Consider the following 12,168-nt stretch of genomic DNA (forward strand, 5'->3'; position numbering starts at 1 on the left):
ATTTACAGTTATTATAAAATATTGGCTATATTCCCCGTATTGTACAATATATCCTTGTACCTTATTTTATACCTAATAGTTCGTACCTCTTACTCCTGTACCCCTATATTGCCCCTCCCCCTTCCCTCTCCCCACTGGTAACCACTACTTTTTCAAACTGTCTGGTGCCCTTTGTCTCCAAAAGGTTAGACAAAAGGTGGTCACTCAGGGATACCAACAGCCAGGGCTGACGTCTGGTGACCATCAAATGTATCTAAAAGCAGCTGAGGAGAAGTTCCGCTCCTTGCCCTCAGCAGAAAGCAGTTACAGAAGATGGACCTGCACCCCTCAGTGCCCCTAAAGAATGAGGAGCAGGACAAAAGACAGAGGAGAGATTTGCCACTGGCAAAGCCCATTAACAATTCCCAGGCAATAAAAATAGAATCTGGGTAGTAAGATAAAAATCTTACCTTTTTCTTTTCCTTTGTGCTTTGTCTAGTTTCACTTGCTCATGGGGGGTGGGGGGGGCAGCGTGCAGAGGCTTTGCACCCAGCACTTAAGACCAGAGTTCCTAGTGTGAAATGGCTGCGCCAATACCTCAGCTCAGCAGGCCGAGTGCAGGGAAGCTGCACCTGACTCAATTCAAGATGGCGGCGGCGGCGGCGCGGCAGCGGCAGTGGCAGCGGCAGCGCCGGTGGACCGTGTGCAGAGACGCTGTGCCCGTACTGTGGTCTGGGGTGATCTGGCTCGTGAGCTGCACAGCTGCACCTGCCAAGTAAGAGCTCCGCCCCCTTCCCCCACGGAGGCGATCCATATAAAGCAGCCCCGCCCACTGCTGGCCTTTTTTGGGGAGAGCATGTGCTCTAGAGCGTGAGCTCACATCTCCTATCTTTGATCGAAGAATAAAGATTTCCTTTGCTTCTGAACCGAACTGGGTCTCATTCTATTGGCATGAGTGACACCAGGCAGAAAGACCCTTGTTGGGGACCGACTAGGGAGGGTTGGTAATAAAAACAATTTTGGAAAAAATCAAGGTTGAAGGATTCTTAGTACCTGGTTACAAGACTTCCTAAAAAGTCTTTTTATGTTTTTTTTTTTCTTTTTGTTTTTTTGCGGTACGCTGGCCTCTCGCTGTTGTGGCCTCTCCTGTTGCAGAGCACAGGCTCCGGACGCGCAGGCTCAGCGACCATGGCTTACGGGCCCAGCCGATCTGCGGCATGTGGGATCTTCCCCGACCGGGGCATGAACCCGTGTCCCCTGCATCGGCAGGCAGACTCTCAACCACTGCGCCACCAGGGAAGCCCTAAAAAGTCTTTTTAAATAAAAACTGTGTGGTATTGGTAAAAAGATACGTATACAGATCAGTAAAACAGAATAGAGAACCCAGAAATAGACCCACACAAATATGGTCTATTGGGTTTTGACAAAAGGGCAAATGCAATTCAATGCAAGGACAGTTGTTTCAACAAAAGGTGCAGGAACAATTGGATGCCCAAATACATAAAGGTGAACCTCAAACCATGCTCCAAACTTATACAAAAATTAACTCAAAATGGATCATGAGCCTAAATAAGAAGGTACAACTATAAAACTTTGAGAAGAAAACATAGGAGAAAATCTTTGTGAGTTTAAGTTAGCCACAGAGTTCTTAGAGTAGCAAAAGCATGATTCCCAAAAGAAAAAAATTAATAAATGGAACTTGATCAAAATTTAATGCTTTGTAAAGTTATAGACTGGGGAAAATAGTTCCATATCACATATCTGACAAAGGATTTTTATCCAAAATATATAAGGAACTCTCAAAACTCAACAGTAAGAAAGCAAACAACTCAATTAAAAAGTAGGCAGAAGATTTGAACAGATATTTCATTAAAGAAGATAATTCATGGATGGCAAATAAGCACATGAAAAGGTGCTCAGTATCATTATTTGTTAGGGAAATGCAGATTAGTACCACAATGACAATATACCGCACATCTATTAGAATGTCTAAAGCAAAACAAACGGACAAAGTTACAGGAACTCATATATTGCTGATAAGTGGTACAGCTACCTTATAAGAAACTCCGGCAGTTTCTTAAAAAGTTAAACATAGATTTATCATATTACCCCACAATCCCACTCTTAGTTATTTATCCAAGAGAAATGAAAACTTACGTTCACCCAAAACCTGTATGCAAATATTTACAACTGGAAACAACCCAAAGGTCCTTCAGCTAGTGAATGGATGAACAAACTGTGGAGCATCCATACAGTGGAACACTACCAGCAACAAAGAATTAACTACTGATAGTCACTGAATGGAGGACTCTCAAAAACACTTTTCTAAGTGAACTAAGCCATATCCAAAGTCTACACACTGCACCATTCCCTTTATATAACAATCAGGAAGGGCAAAACTACAGGGACAAAGAACGGACCAGTGGGCTCCAGGGACTAAGGGAAAGCGGGGTTTTTGACTACAAAGAGGCAGCATGTATGATGGAGGTTTTTAGGGTTATGGAACTGTTCTGTATTTTAATTGTGGTGGTGGTTACAGGGCTTTTTATGTTTGTCATGACACAGAACTGTATGCCCAAAAGTGTGAATTTTACTTATATGAATTAAAAAAGAAGAATCAGCTAAGGCATATTCTCATTAAGACCTGCCAACAAATTGAAACCAGTATTTATTAAGCACCTATTATGAGTAGGGCCTGGACTAGTGGTATGAGGAAAACAAAGCCTTCTAATAAGCTCCTTCTCTCCGTAGACACCAGTCCACTGGAAGACACAAACAACTACTATTTACTTAGGATATGTGCCTAACAAAGGAACAGTGAAGGTGTAAATGGAGAACACTGGATTCTTACAAGGAGAATTGTAAGCTTGGAGAAGTGTAAAGCTGAATCACAGCAGAAATAAATCAGATTGTACACTCATCAAAAATCAGATGGGAAAAGGTTATGAGGATGGAAAAATGTGACTACTGATCAGGGAGGGTAAGGTAATAAAAACAAACTAAATGTAATGAGATTGAATCAATGCATGTAATGCTATTTTTTAAAAAGGCAAGTCAAATAATTCACTACTGATTCCCCACCAGGAAGGGAAATGAATAGATAAAGTTTGTGGTATGAAGGTGTGTTGAATTTAGATTTTATGAGCAATTTCTTTATCCCCTCCTCCCCCATAAAAATAGTTCCTCTGAAAACTATGGATGGAAGAAAAGGCAGGTCTTCTGTAAGTTGAACATGAAGGTTATTATCAGAAGAGACCTCCTTCCCTCCTGGGTGCAAAGGAGTCATCTGGTAGTTAGATCCCAAAGAGGACGTTGATATCAAAGAGGTATAAAATGAAAACTCCCCCTTTATAGCATCATGTGTCTGGGATAGTAGTTCTCAAATCATGGACCCTGGACAGCCACAAAACTTCATTTGGGAACCTGTTAGAAATACAGGCTTTATGCCAAACCTACTGAATCAGAAACTCTGGGGTTAGGCCCAGCAATCTGTTTCAGCAAGCCCTCTGAGTAATTCCGATAAATATTTGAGAATTTTGAGAGTTTGAGAAGGTGTCAAAACTGAATGCCGTCTTTAACTATTGTAACCAGCTGAAGCTGAAAAAGGAACATCAACTTCTAGTGAGCCCTCAACCAGACCCTCACTGGGCCTAACTAAAGACTCTCCATATCAATGGACAGTGGGGCTTGTTTTAATGGATCATGTCTGGCTCCATTCTATCCAAAGAATTAGTTTTCAACACTTACTTAGCATAACCACCTTGAATCCCCTCTACCTTTCTAAAGCACTTACAAATTCTGACTTTTTCCCCTCAGCAAACTAGTCGCTGATTTTTTTTTTTTTTTAACTGATGAGTGTTTTCTTGTCAGGCAAAGAAATAAACTTTACTCTGCTTTCTTTTTTTACTGTTAAAGCTCTGGTGGCCTTTGTTTCATTCTTTTACAGAGACCAGGCAGTTAGCAAGTGACTCTGGGATGTACGTTTAGCTTTTTCATCCCTAGACAAGTTCTTTAGACCTATATTCTAATCCTTGTGTCAACCCAAATTGTTGGAAGGCCTTGGGCAAGCTACTTAACCTCCCTGAAAGTCAGTTTTCTCATCTGAAAAGAGCAAGCAGGTAATTATCCTACCCACCTCAACTGGCATAATGGCTGTGAAATTGCTAAGTGGGAAGTGGATACACATGTAAGCATTATTATCATTTTGTGGGTCTTTCTCAACACTGCACTCAGTACCCTCAGTTTCCCGACCCACCTCATCAGAGCACCCCACAGGGAAAGCCTGTAGTCTGGGCATGCTCCAGACTCCTCTGGAGGCAACCATCATTGTTTTAGAATTACTCTGGGTGAATGGAATAGCAGAAAACATTCCAGCCTGCGGGATCATGGATAAAGACATTAGATGACTATAAGAATACATTATAGACTTTCCATCAGAACTTGGAAATGACCTGGCAAATCTGTGTGTAGTTTACAATAAGAAATGTTCTTCTAATCCTTGGAATGAGCAATTGGCTTATAGAAAATCTTCTGAGCTTCCCCCAAAGGCTATCCAATGAAGTGTTCTGCATGCAGAGTATCACATTACCTGACACAAACAAATAGGGTACAGCTGATGTCAGTGTCTAGTGGTCTTAGGAAATAAACTGCTGCTTCTGGTAAATAGGTGGTAATTTATGTTGAATTATTTGCTAAGGGCCAAATTAGTCCCTTGTAGTGTGCACAGCATTTCTGAGGAATTAAAAATAAATGTTTTTCTGCTTAAATAATACCATGATCCAAAGCAATTATAACCGTAATGTATCTGACATAGGAATGATCCTAACTCTTCCCCAGGGCCTTTACGAATAAGAGGATCTTTCTAAAGCATGCTAATGTTAAAAAGAAAGTAGATCTCTAGGCTTGGCTTAAAAGAGTCAAGCAGAGTATAAGTTCAACGAAGAAGGGAAAGTAACTTATTTATCTAGCACTTACTGTGTGCCAGGCACTGCACTAAATGACACACGTTAACCTTATCCTCACAATAATCTGTGAGGTAAGGATATTCCTCTCATTTTAACAGAATAGGACACTGCGGCTCAGAGCAGTTAAGCATCTTCCACAAATTCAAACAGCACAGTTTATGGCAGAGCTGAGATTCAAATTCAGTAAGTGGTCTCATCTAGACAGTTGCGACAGCCCCCATGCCAGATAGTTTCCCTGTGCTCCTCCTCTATACACTTCTCTATCTTACTCTGTTCCCACAAAGGCTGCACCAACTTGCTTGCTGGTTTCCCATTGTGTTTGGCCAGTAGAGATTATTGGCAGGAGGTGTGAAAAAGGAAGGAGAGTAAGGCAAAGGTTTTTCTGTTCCCCTCCCCAGCTCTCTCCTGCTCCACCAACCAAAAGTCTTAGCTCCTCTCTAAACAGGATGCTTCCTCTGCGTTTTGATAACCGCTCCCTCCTCTGAGGGCCCTACACCGTGGCCACACCTTCTCAGACCTCCAGGTTTCAGTGTGCCTACAGTTACAGTAAATTTTAGCTCCACCAGCTTAGAAGACATCAAAGCTTGGAAATGACGGCCCCTCCATTTTGTTGTTGTTTTGTTACTGGTTCTGATTCAAATGAAGTTGTTGAACGATGGACACATTCTGTGTGTCCTCTACAGTGTTCTACCTGAACAGCTCCTGGTTCAATATTTAGAGAATGTCTCTTCCTCTGGCTACAGCTCCCTGAGAGAAACTAAATGGTTTTTATGAGCAAAAGCACCTCACTGAATCATATGTGGTTTCTGAATGATGGCGTTCTGAGTTTGGTGAAAAATAATCACAGAACCTGACATTTATACAAAGTTCTATAGCTTTACATTTATTACCTTCTGTTTAAGGGTATATTAGAAGCTAGATGCATGTCCAGAAAAAAAATAGCTGAACGCGAAGCTACAGTAGTTATTTTTTTTAAAGACAGGTAATGTCCGAACTCTCATCAAGACACATAATAGCTGATGAGTGCTAACTCACTCCTGTTTTCTGAGTGAATTCATTACCCGTGACTTCAGAAGAATAAAGAGGAAAGGGAAGCAGACTATTAAACAGGACAGATGCAATAAGTAGTTTTGCACATTAATGCTATATAGGAACAAATAAAATCTTTGGTGATCAGCAAATGTAATAGTCCTAACATTTTCAAAGGTGTCACTCTTAAAAGTCTAATGGCATGCATAGATGGGCAATAATTTTTTAAAAATTAGTTTCATCATATTTTTGTGCTTGAAATGACACAGCATTTGGGAGTCATCATCTTACCTGAATATAGTTATTCTATTATTAGAAAATTATAGCACTTAACAAAAGAAAGGAAGATAGAAACGGGTAATATTTTAAAATATGTTTAATTATGAAATGTCCCCTTTAACCTCTAGCAATACTGCTTACCTCAACATCTACTTTGTCTGATATTAATTTCACGACATCAGATTTACTTTGATTAGTATTTGGGTAGGACATCTTTTCTCATCCTTTTATTTTTCAATCTTTCTCATCTTTCTCTCTAATGTGTGGCTCTGGTTAATAGCATTCAGCTGGTTTCTGTGTTTTTATTTGCTCTGACAAACTTTGTCTTTTAATTGGATCATAGACCATTGACATTTAAAATAATTAATAGTTAATGATACAGTTTAAGTCTAACACTTGCTATTTCTCTCCTATCTGTCCTCTTGTGCTTTGTTCTTTTATTTCTCATTTCTTGCCTTTTTTTTTTTTAACATCTTTATTGGAGTATAATTGCTTTATAGTGTTGTGTTAGTTTCTGCTGTATAACAAAGTGAATCAGCTATATGCATATGTATACCCCATATCCCCTCCCTCTTGCATCTCCCTCCCACCCTCCTTATCCCACCCTTCTAGGTGGTTGCAAAGCACCGAGCTAATCTCCCTGTGCCATGCATCTGCTTCCCACTAGCTATCTATTTTACTTGGTAGTGTATGTATGTCAGTGCTACTCTCTCACTTCGTCCCAGCTGACCCTTCTCCCTTCCCGTGTCCTCAAGCCTATTCTCTACATTTGTGTCTTTATTCCTGTCCTGCCCATAGGTTCTTCAGAACCAGTTTTTTTTAGGTTCCATATATATGTATTAGCATATGGTATTTGTTTTGCTCTTTCTGACTTACTTCGCTCTGTACGAGAGACTCTAGGTCCATCCACCTCACTGCAAATAACTCAATTTCATTTCCTTTTATGGCCGAGTAATATTCCATTGTATATACGTGCCACATCTTCTTTATCCATTCATCTGTTGATGGACACTTAGGTTGCTTCCCTGTCTGGCTATTGTAAATAGTGCTGCAATGAATATTATGGTGCATGTCTTTTTTTAAAGTAAATTTATTATTTATTTATTTATTTATTTAATTTATTTTTGGCTGCGTTGGGTCTTCATTGCTGCCCGCGGGCTTTCTCTAGTTGCTGCAAGCGGGGGTTACTCTTCATTGTGGATGGGCTTCTCATTGCGGTGGCTTCTCTTGTTGCGGAGCATGGGCTCTAGGCACGCGGGCTTCAGTAGTTGTGGCTCATGGGCTCAGTAGTTGTGGCGCACGGGCTTAGTTGCTCCGCGGCATGTGGGATCTTCCCGGGCCAGGGCTGGAACCCGTGTCCCTTTGTATCTGTCTTTAAGGTGGAAGCCGATAGCACTCTGAGTAAACAGATGGGGCAAAGGTCGAGGGGACGCTGGTCACCTTCTTCCAAGTGGTTGGAGCCTTGCGTCAGGCATGCGAGCCACTGGCAGTGCCGAAGTCCATAGATATGTCCAATCTCATGGGTTAAAGTCTTACAGGACCAAAGCAGCAAAACACTAGTCACTTCAGGATTGTAATAATTATCAAAAACTGAGTAGTCACTTGAAGATTTCTTCTGCAGCTTCTTCAGTTTGCCTTTGTAGTGTGAGCTGTAAAAATCACTGCCGCACCTGGCAAAGCTGAATATCTCCACACCATCTGTCAAAGAGGCCTGTCCGAAGACAAAATTCCAGGAGTCTCTTGGGTAAAGATCGATCATTGTTATTCCCACAATACAAAAAGCATCTTCAGGTTTCTTCTTTTTTAAGAACTTCAGGATCTGCCCTGCATGAATCCGTAGGTTCTGCGTGTTATCATTGATTCTAAAGGAACATCTGGTTGCAGAGACAGGAACTGGTTCTAGGAGTTTTACCGTCAAGCCATAGAAAAATGCTTCACAGTAGCCCTTGAGCCATTTCACATATTCTTCACTGATACTTCTGGTGTTTCCTAGCAATCCAATGCACTGTATATAAATACTGTGCTTCTGTGGAGAAGGTGTCTTTCTGTAAGGATCACTGAAAAACTCTTCAAAGTCTTGGGGAGCCTCAGGATGGGAGGTTATCCAGTCTGACTGCGAATGCAAAGTAATGGGTCCAAAGAAATCACTGTTTGGCCGGAAGGCTTCGTCCATCAGACGCTTTTCCCCAACATCTAACTTCTCATACTGTGACACAAGCGCTGGGTTCTTTGAGATGAGAGCTGTCTTTAGTCTGTGTTCAGAGTGCCGTACTGTTCGCATAGTGACAGGCCTCTTCCATTCACATCGTGTGCCTGTGATTTCATCCTTCCCTTTGAACGGGTCAGACAGCTGTTCCACCACGAGGCTTCAGGGAGAGGACGGCTCCTCTCAAGTTTCTGCCTCACCAGAACCGGCATGTCTGGGTCCGGGCAGGAGCGCGTGGTGCGGGTGCCTTCACCCCCGTCACTCTCACGCCATCACCGTCTTCCCGCCGGGCGTCGACGTCACCCGCCCTGCGCCTTGCCCTGCGCTGTGCCCTGTGCCCGACGCCGTGCCCCGCCCCTTCGCGCTGCATGTCTCTTTTTGAATTATGGTTTTTTCAGGGTATATGCCCAGTAGTGGGATTGCTGGGTCGTATGGTAGTTCTATTTTTAGTTAAGGAACCTCCATACTGTTCTCCATAGTGGCTGTATCAATTTAATTTAAATTAAAATTTAAATTAAAATTTAAATTCCCACCAACAGTGCAGGAGGTTTCCCTTTTCACTAAACCCTCTCCAGCATTTAATGTTTGTAGATTTTTTGATGATGGCCTTTCTGACCGGTGTGCGGGTGATACCTTATTGTGGTTTTGATTTGCATTTCTCTAATGATTAATGATGTTGAGCATCCTTTCATGTATTTGTTGGCAATGTGTATATCTTCTTTGGAGAAATGTCTGTTTACGTCTTCTGCCCCTATTTAGATTGGATTGTTTGTTTTTTTGATATTGAGCTTCAGAAGCTGCTTGTATATTTTGGAGATTAATCCTTTGTCAGTTGCTTCATTTGCAAATATTCTCTCTCATTCTGAAGGTTGTCTTTTCGTCTTCTTTATGGTTTCCTTTGCTGTGCAAAAGCTTTGAAGTTTCATTAGGTCCCATTTGTTTATTTTTGTTTTTATTTCCATTTCTCTAGGAGGTGGGTCAAAAAGGATCTTGCTGTGATTTATGTCATAGAGTGTTCTGCCTATGTTTCTCTCTAAGAGTTTTATAGTGTCTGGCCTTATATTTAGGTCTTTAATCCATTTTGAGTTTATTTTTGTGTATGGTGTTAGGAAGTGTTCTAATTTCATTCTTTTACATGTAGCTGTCCAGTTTTCCCAGCACCACTTATTGAAAAGGCTGTCTTTTCTCCACTGTATACTCATGCCTCCCTTATCAAAGATAAGGTGACCATACATGTGTGGGTTTATTGCTGGGCTTTCTATCCTATTCCATTGAGCTATATTTGTGTTTTTGTGCCAGTACCATACTGTCTTGATTACTGTAGCTTTGTAGTATAGTCTGAAGTCCAGGACTGATTCCTCCAGCTCCGTTTTTCTTTCTCAAGATTGTTTTGGCTATTTGGGGTCTTTTGTGTTTCCATACAAATTGTGAAATTTTTTGTTCTAGTTCTGTGGAAAATGCCATTGGTAGTTTGATAGGGATTGCGTTGAACCTGTAGATTGCTTAGGGTAGTATAGTCACTTTCACAATGTTGATTCTTCCAATCCAAGAGCATAGTATATCTCTCCATTTGTTTGTGTCATCTTTAATTTCTTTCATCAGTGTCTTATAGTTTTCTGCATACAGGTCTTTTGTCTCCTTAGGTAGATTTATTCCTAGGTATTTTATTCTTTTTGTTGCAGTGGTAAATGGGAGTGTTTCCTTAATTTCTCTTTCAGATTTTTCATCATTAGTGTATAGGAATGCCAGAGATTTCTGTGCATTAATTTTGTATCCTACAACTTTACCAAATTCATTCATTAGCTCTAGTAGTTTTCTGGTAGCATCTTTAGGATTCTCTATATATAGCATCATGTCATCTGCAAACAGTGACAGCTTTACTTCTTCTTTCCGATTTGGATTCCTTTTATTTCTTTTTCTTCTCTGATTGCTGTGGCTAAAACTTGCAAAACTATGTTGAATAATAGTGGTGAGAGTGGGCAACCTTGTCTTGTTCCTGATCTTAGAGGAAATGGTTTCAGTTTTTCACCACTGAGAATGATGTTGGCTGTGGGTCTGTCATATATGGTGTTTATTATGTTGAGGTAGGTTCCCTCTATGACTACTTTCTGGAGAGTTTTTATATAAATCGGTGTTGAATTTTTTCAAAAGATTTTTCTGCATCTATGGAGATTATCATATGGTGTTTATCCTTCAGTTTGTTAATATAGTGTATCACATTGATTGATTTGCATATATTGAAGAATCCTTGCATTCCTGGGATAAACCCCACTTGATCATGGTGTATGATCCTTTTAATGTGATGTTGGATTCTGTTTGCTAGTATTTTGTTGAGGATTTTTGCATCTATGTTCATCAGAGATATTGGCCTGTAGGCTTATTTTTTGTGACATCTTTGTCTTGTTTTGGAATCAGGATGATGGTGGCCTCGTAGAATGAGTTTGGGAGTGTTCCTCCCTCTGCTATATTTTGGGAGAGTTTGAGAAGGATAGGTGTTAGCTCTTCTCTATATGTTTCATAGAATTTGCCTGTGAATCCATCTGGTCCTGGGCTTTTGTTTGTTGAAGATTTTAAATCACAGTTTCAATTTCAGTGCTTGTGATTGGTTTGTTTATATTTTCTATTTCTTCCTGGTTCAGTCTTGGAAGGTTGTGCTTTTCTAAGAATTTGTCCATTTTTTCCAGGTTGTCCATTTTATTGGCATATAGGTGCTTGTAGCAATCTCTCATGAAACTTTGTATTTCTGCAGGGTCAGTTGTTACTTCTTTTTCATTTCTAATTCTGTTGATCTGAGTCTTCTCCCCTTTTTTCTTGATGAGTCTGGCTAATGGTTTATCAATTTTGGTTATCTTCTCAAAGAACCAGCTTTTAGTTTTACTGATATTTGCCATTGTTTCCTTCATTTCTTTTTCATTTATTTCTGATCTGATACTTATGATTTCTTTCCTTCTGATAACTTTGGGGTTTTTATTTGTTTGTTTTTCTTTCTCTAATTGCTTTAGGTGTAGGGTTAGGTTGGTTGAGATTTTTCTTGTTTCTTGAGGTAGGACTGTATTGCTATTAACTTCCATCTTAAAACTGCTTTGCTGCATCCCATAGGTTTTGGGTCATCGTGTTTACCTTGTCATTTGTTTCTAGGTATTTTTTGATTTCTTCAGTGATGTCTTGGTTATTTAGTAGTGTATTGTTTAGCCTCCATGTGTTTGTACTTTTTTTACAGATTTTTTTCCCTGTAATTTATATCTAGTCTCATAGTTTTGTGGTCAGAAAAGATACTTGATATGATTTCAATTTTCTTAAATTTATCAAGGCTTGATTTGTGACCCAATATATGATCTATCCCGGAGAATGTTCCATGAGCACTTGAGAAGAAAGTGTATTCTGTTGTTTTTAGAGGGAATGTCCTATAAATATCAATTAAGTCCATCTTGTTTAATGTGTCATTTAAAGCTTGTGTTCCCGTATTTATTTTCATTTTGGATGATCTGTCCATTGGTGAAAGTGGGGTGTTAAAGTCCCCTATATTATTGTGTTACTGTCGATTTCCCCTTTTATGGCTGTTAGCATTTGCCTTACGTATTAAGGTGCTCCTATGTTGGGTGCATAAATATTTACAACTGTTATATCTTCTTAGATTGATCTCTTGATCATTATGTAATGTCCTTCCTTGTCTCTTGTAATAGGCTTTATTTTAAAGTCTGTTTTGTCTGA

The 12,168-nt window shown here is 40.1% G+C and overlaps 1 protein-coding gene across 1 annotated transcript; it reads right to left on the reverse strand.

Moving 5' to 3' along the window:
- Positions 1–616: 616 nt before the first annotated feature.
- LOC112415991 (archaemetzincin-2-like) lies at positions 617–8,532 on the reverse strand. Its single transcript, XM_024769231.1, is given in 3 exon segments — positions 617–922; positions 7,592–7,653; positions 7,656–8,532. Coding segments are annotated over 3 exon segments (1,245 nt in total).
- Positions 8,533–12,168: the final 3,636 nt, after the last annotated feature.

The sequence above is a fragment of the Neophocaena asiaeorientalis genome, unplaced genomic scaffold (assembly GCF_003031525.2).
Source record: "Neophocaena asiaeorientalis asiaeorientalis breed wild unplaced genomic scaffold, Neophocaena_asiaeorientalis_V1.1 scaffold671, whole genome shotgun sequence".
NCBI classification, from domain to species: Eukaryota; Metazoa; Chordata; class Mammalia; order Artiodactyla; family Phocoenidae; genus Neophocaena; species Neophocaena asiaeorientalis.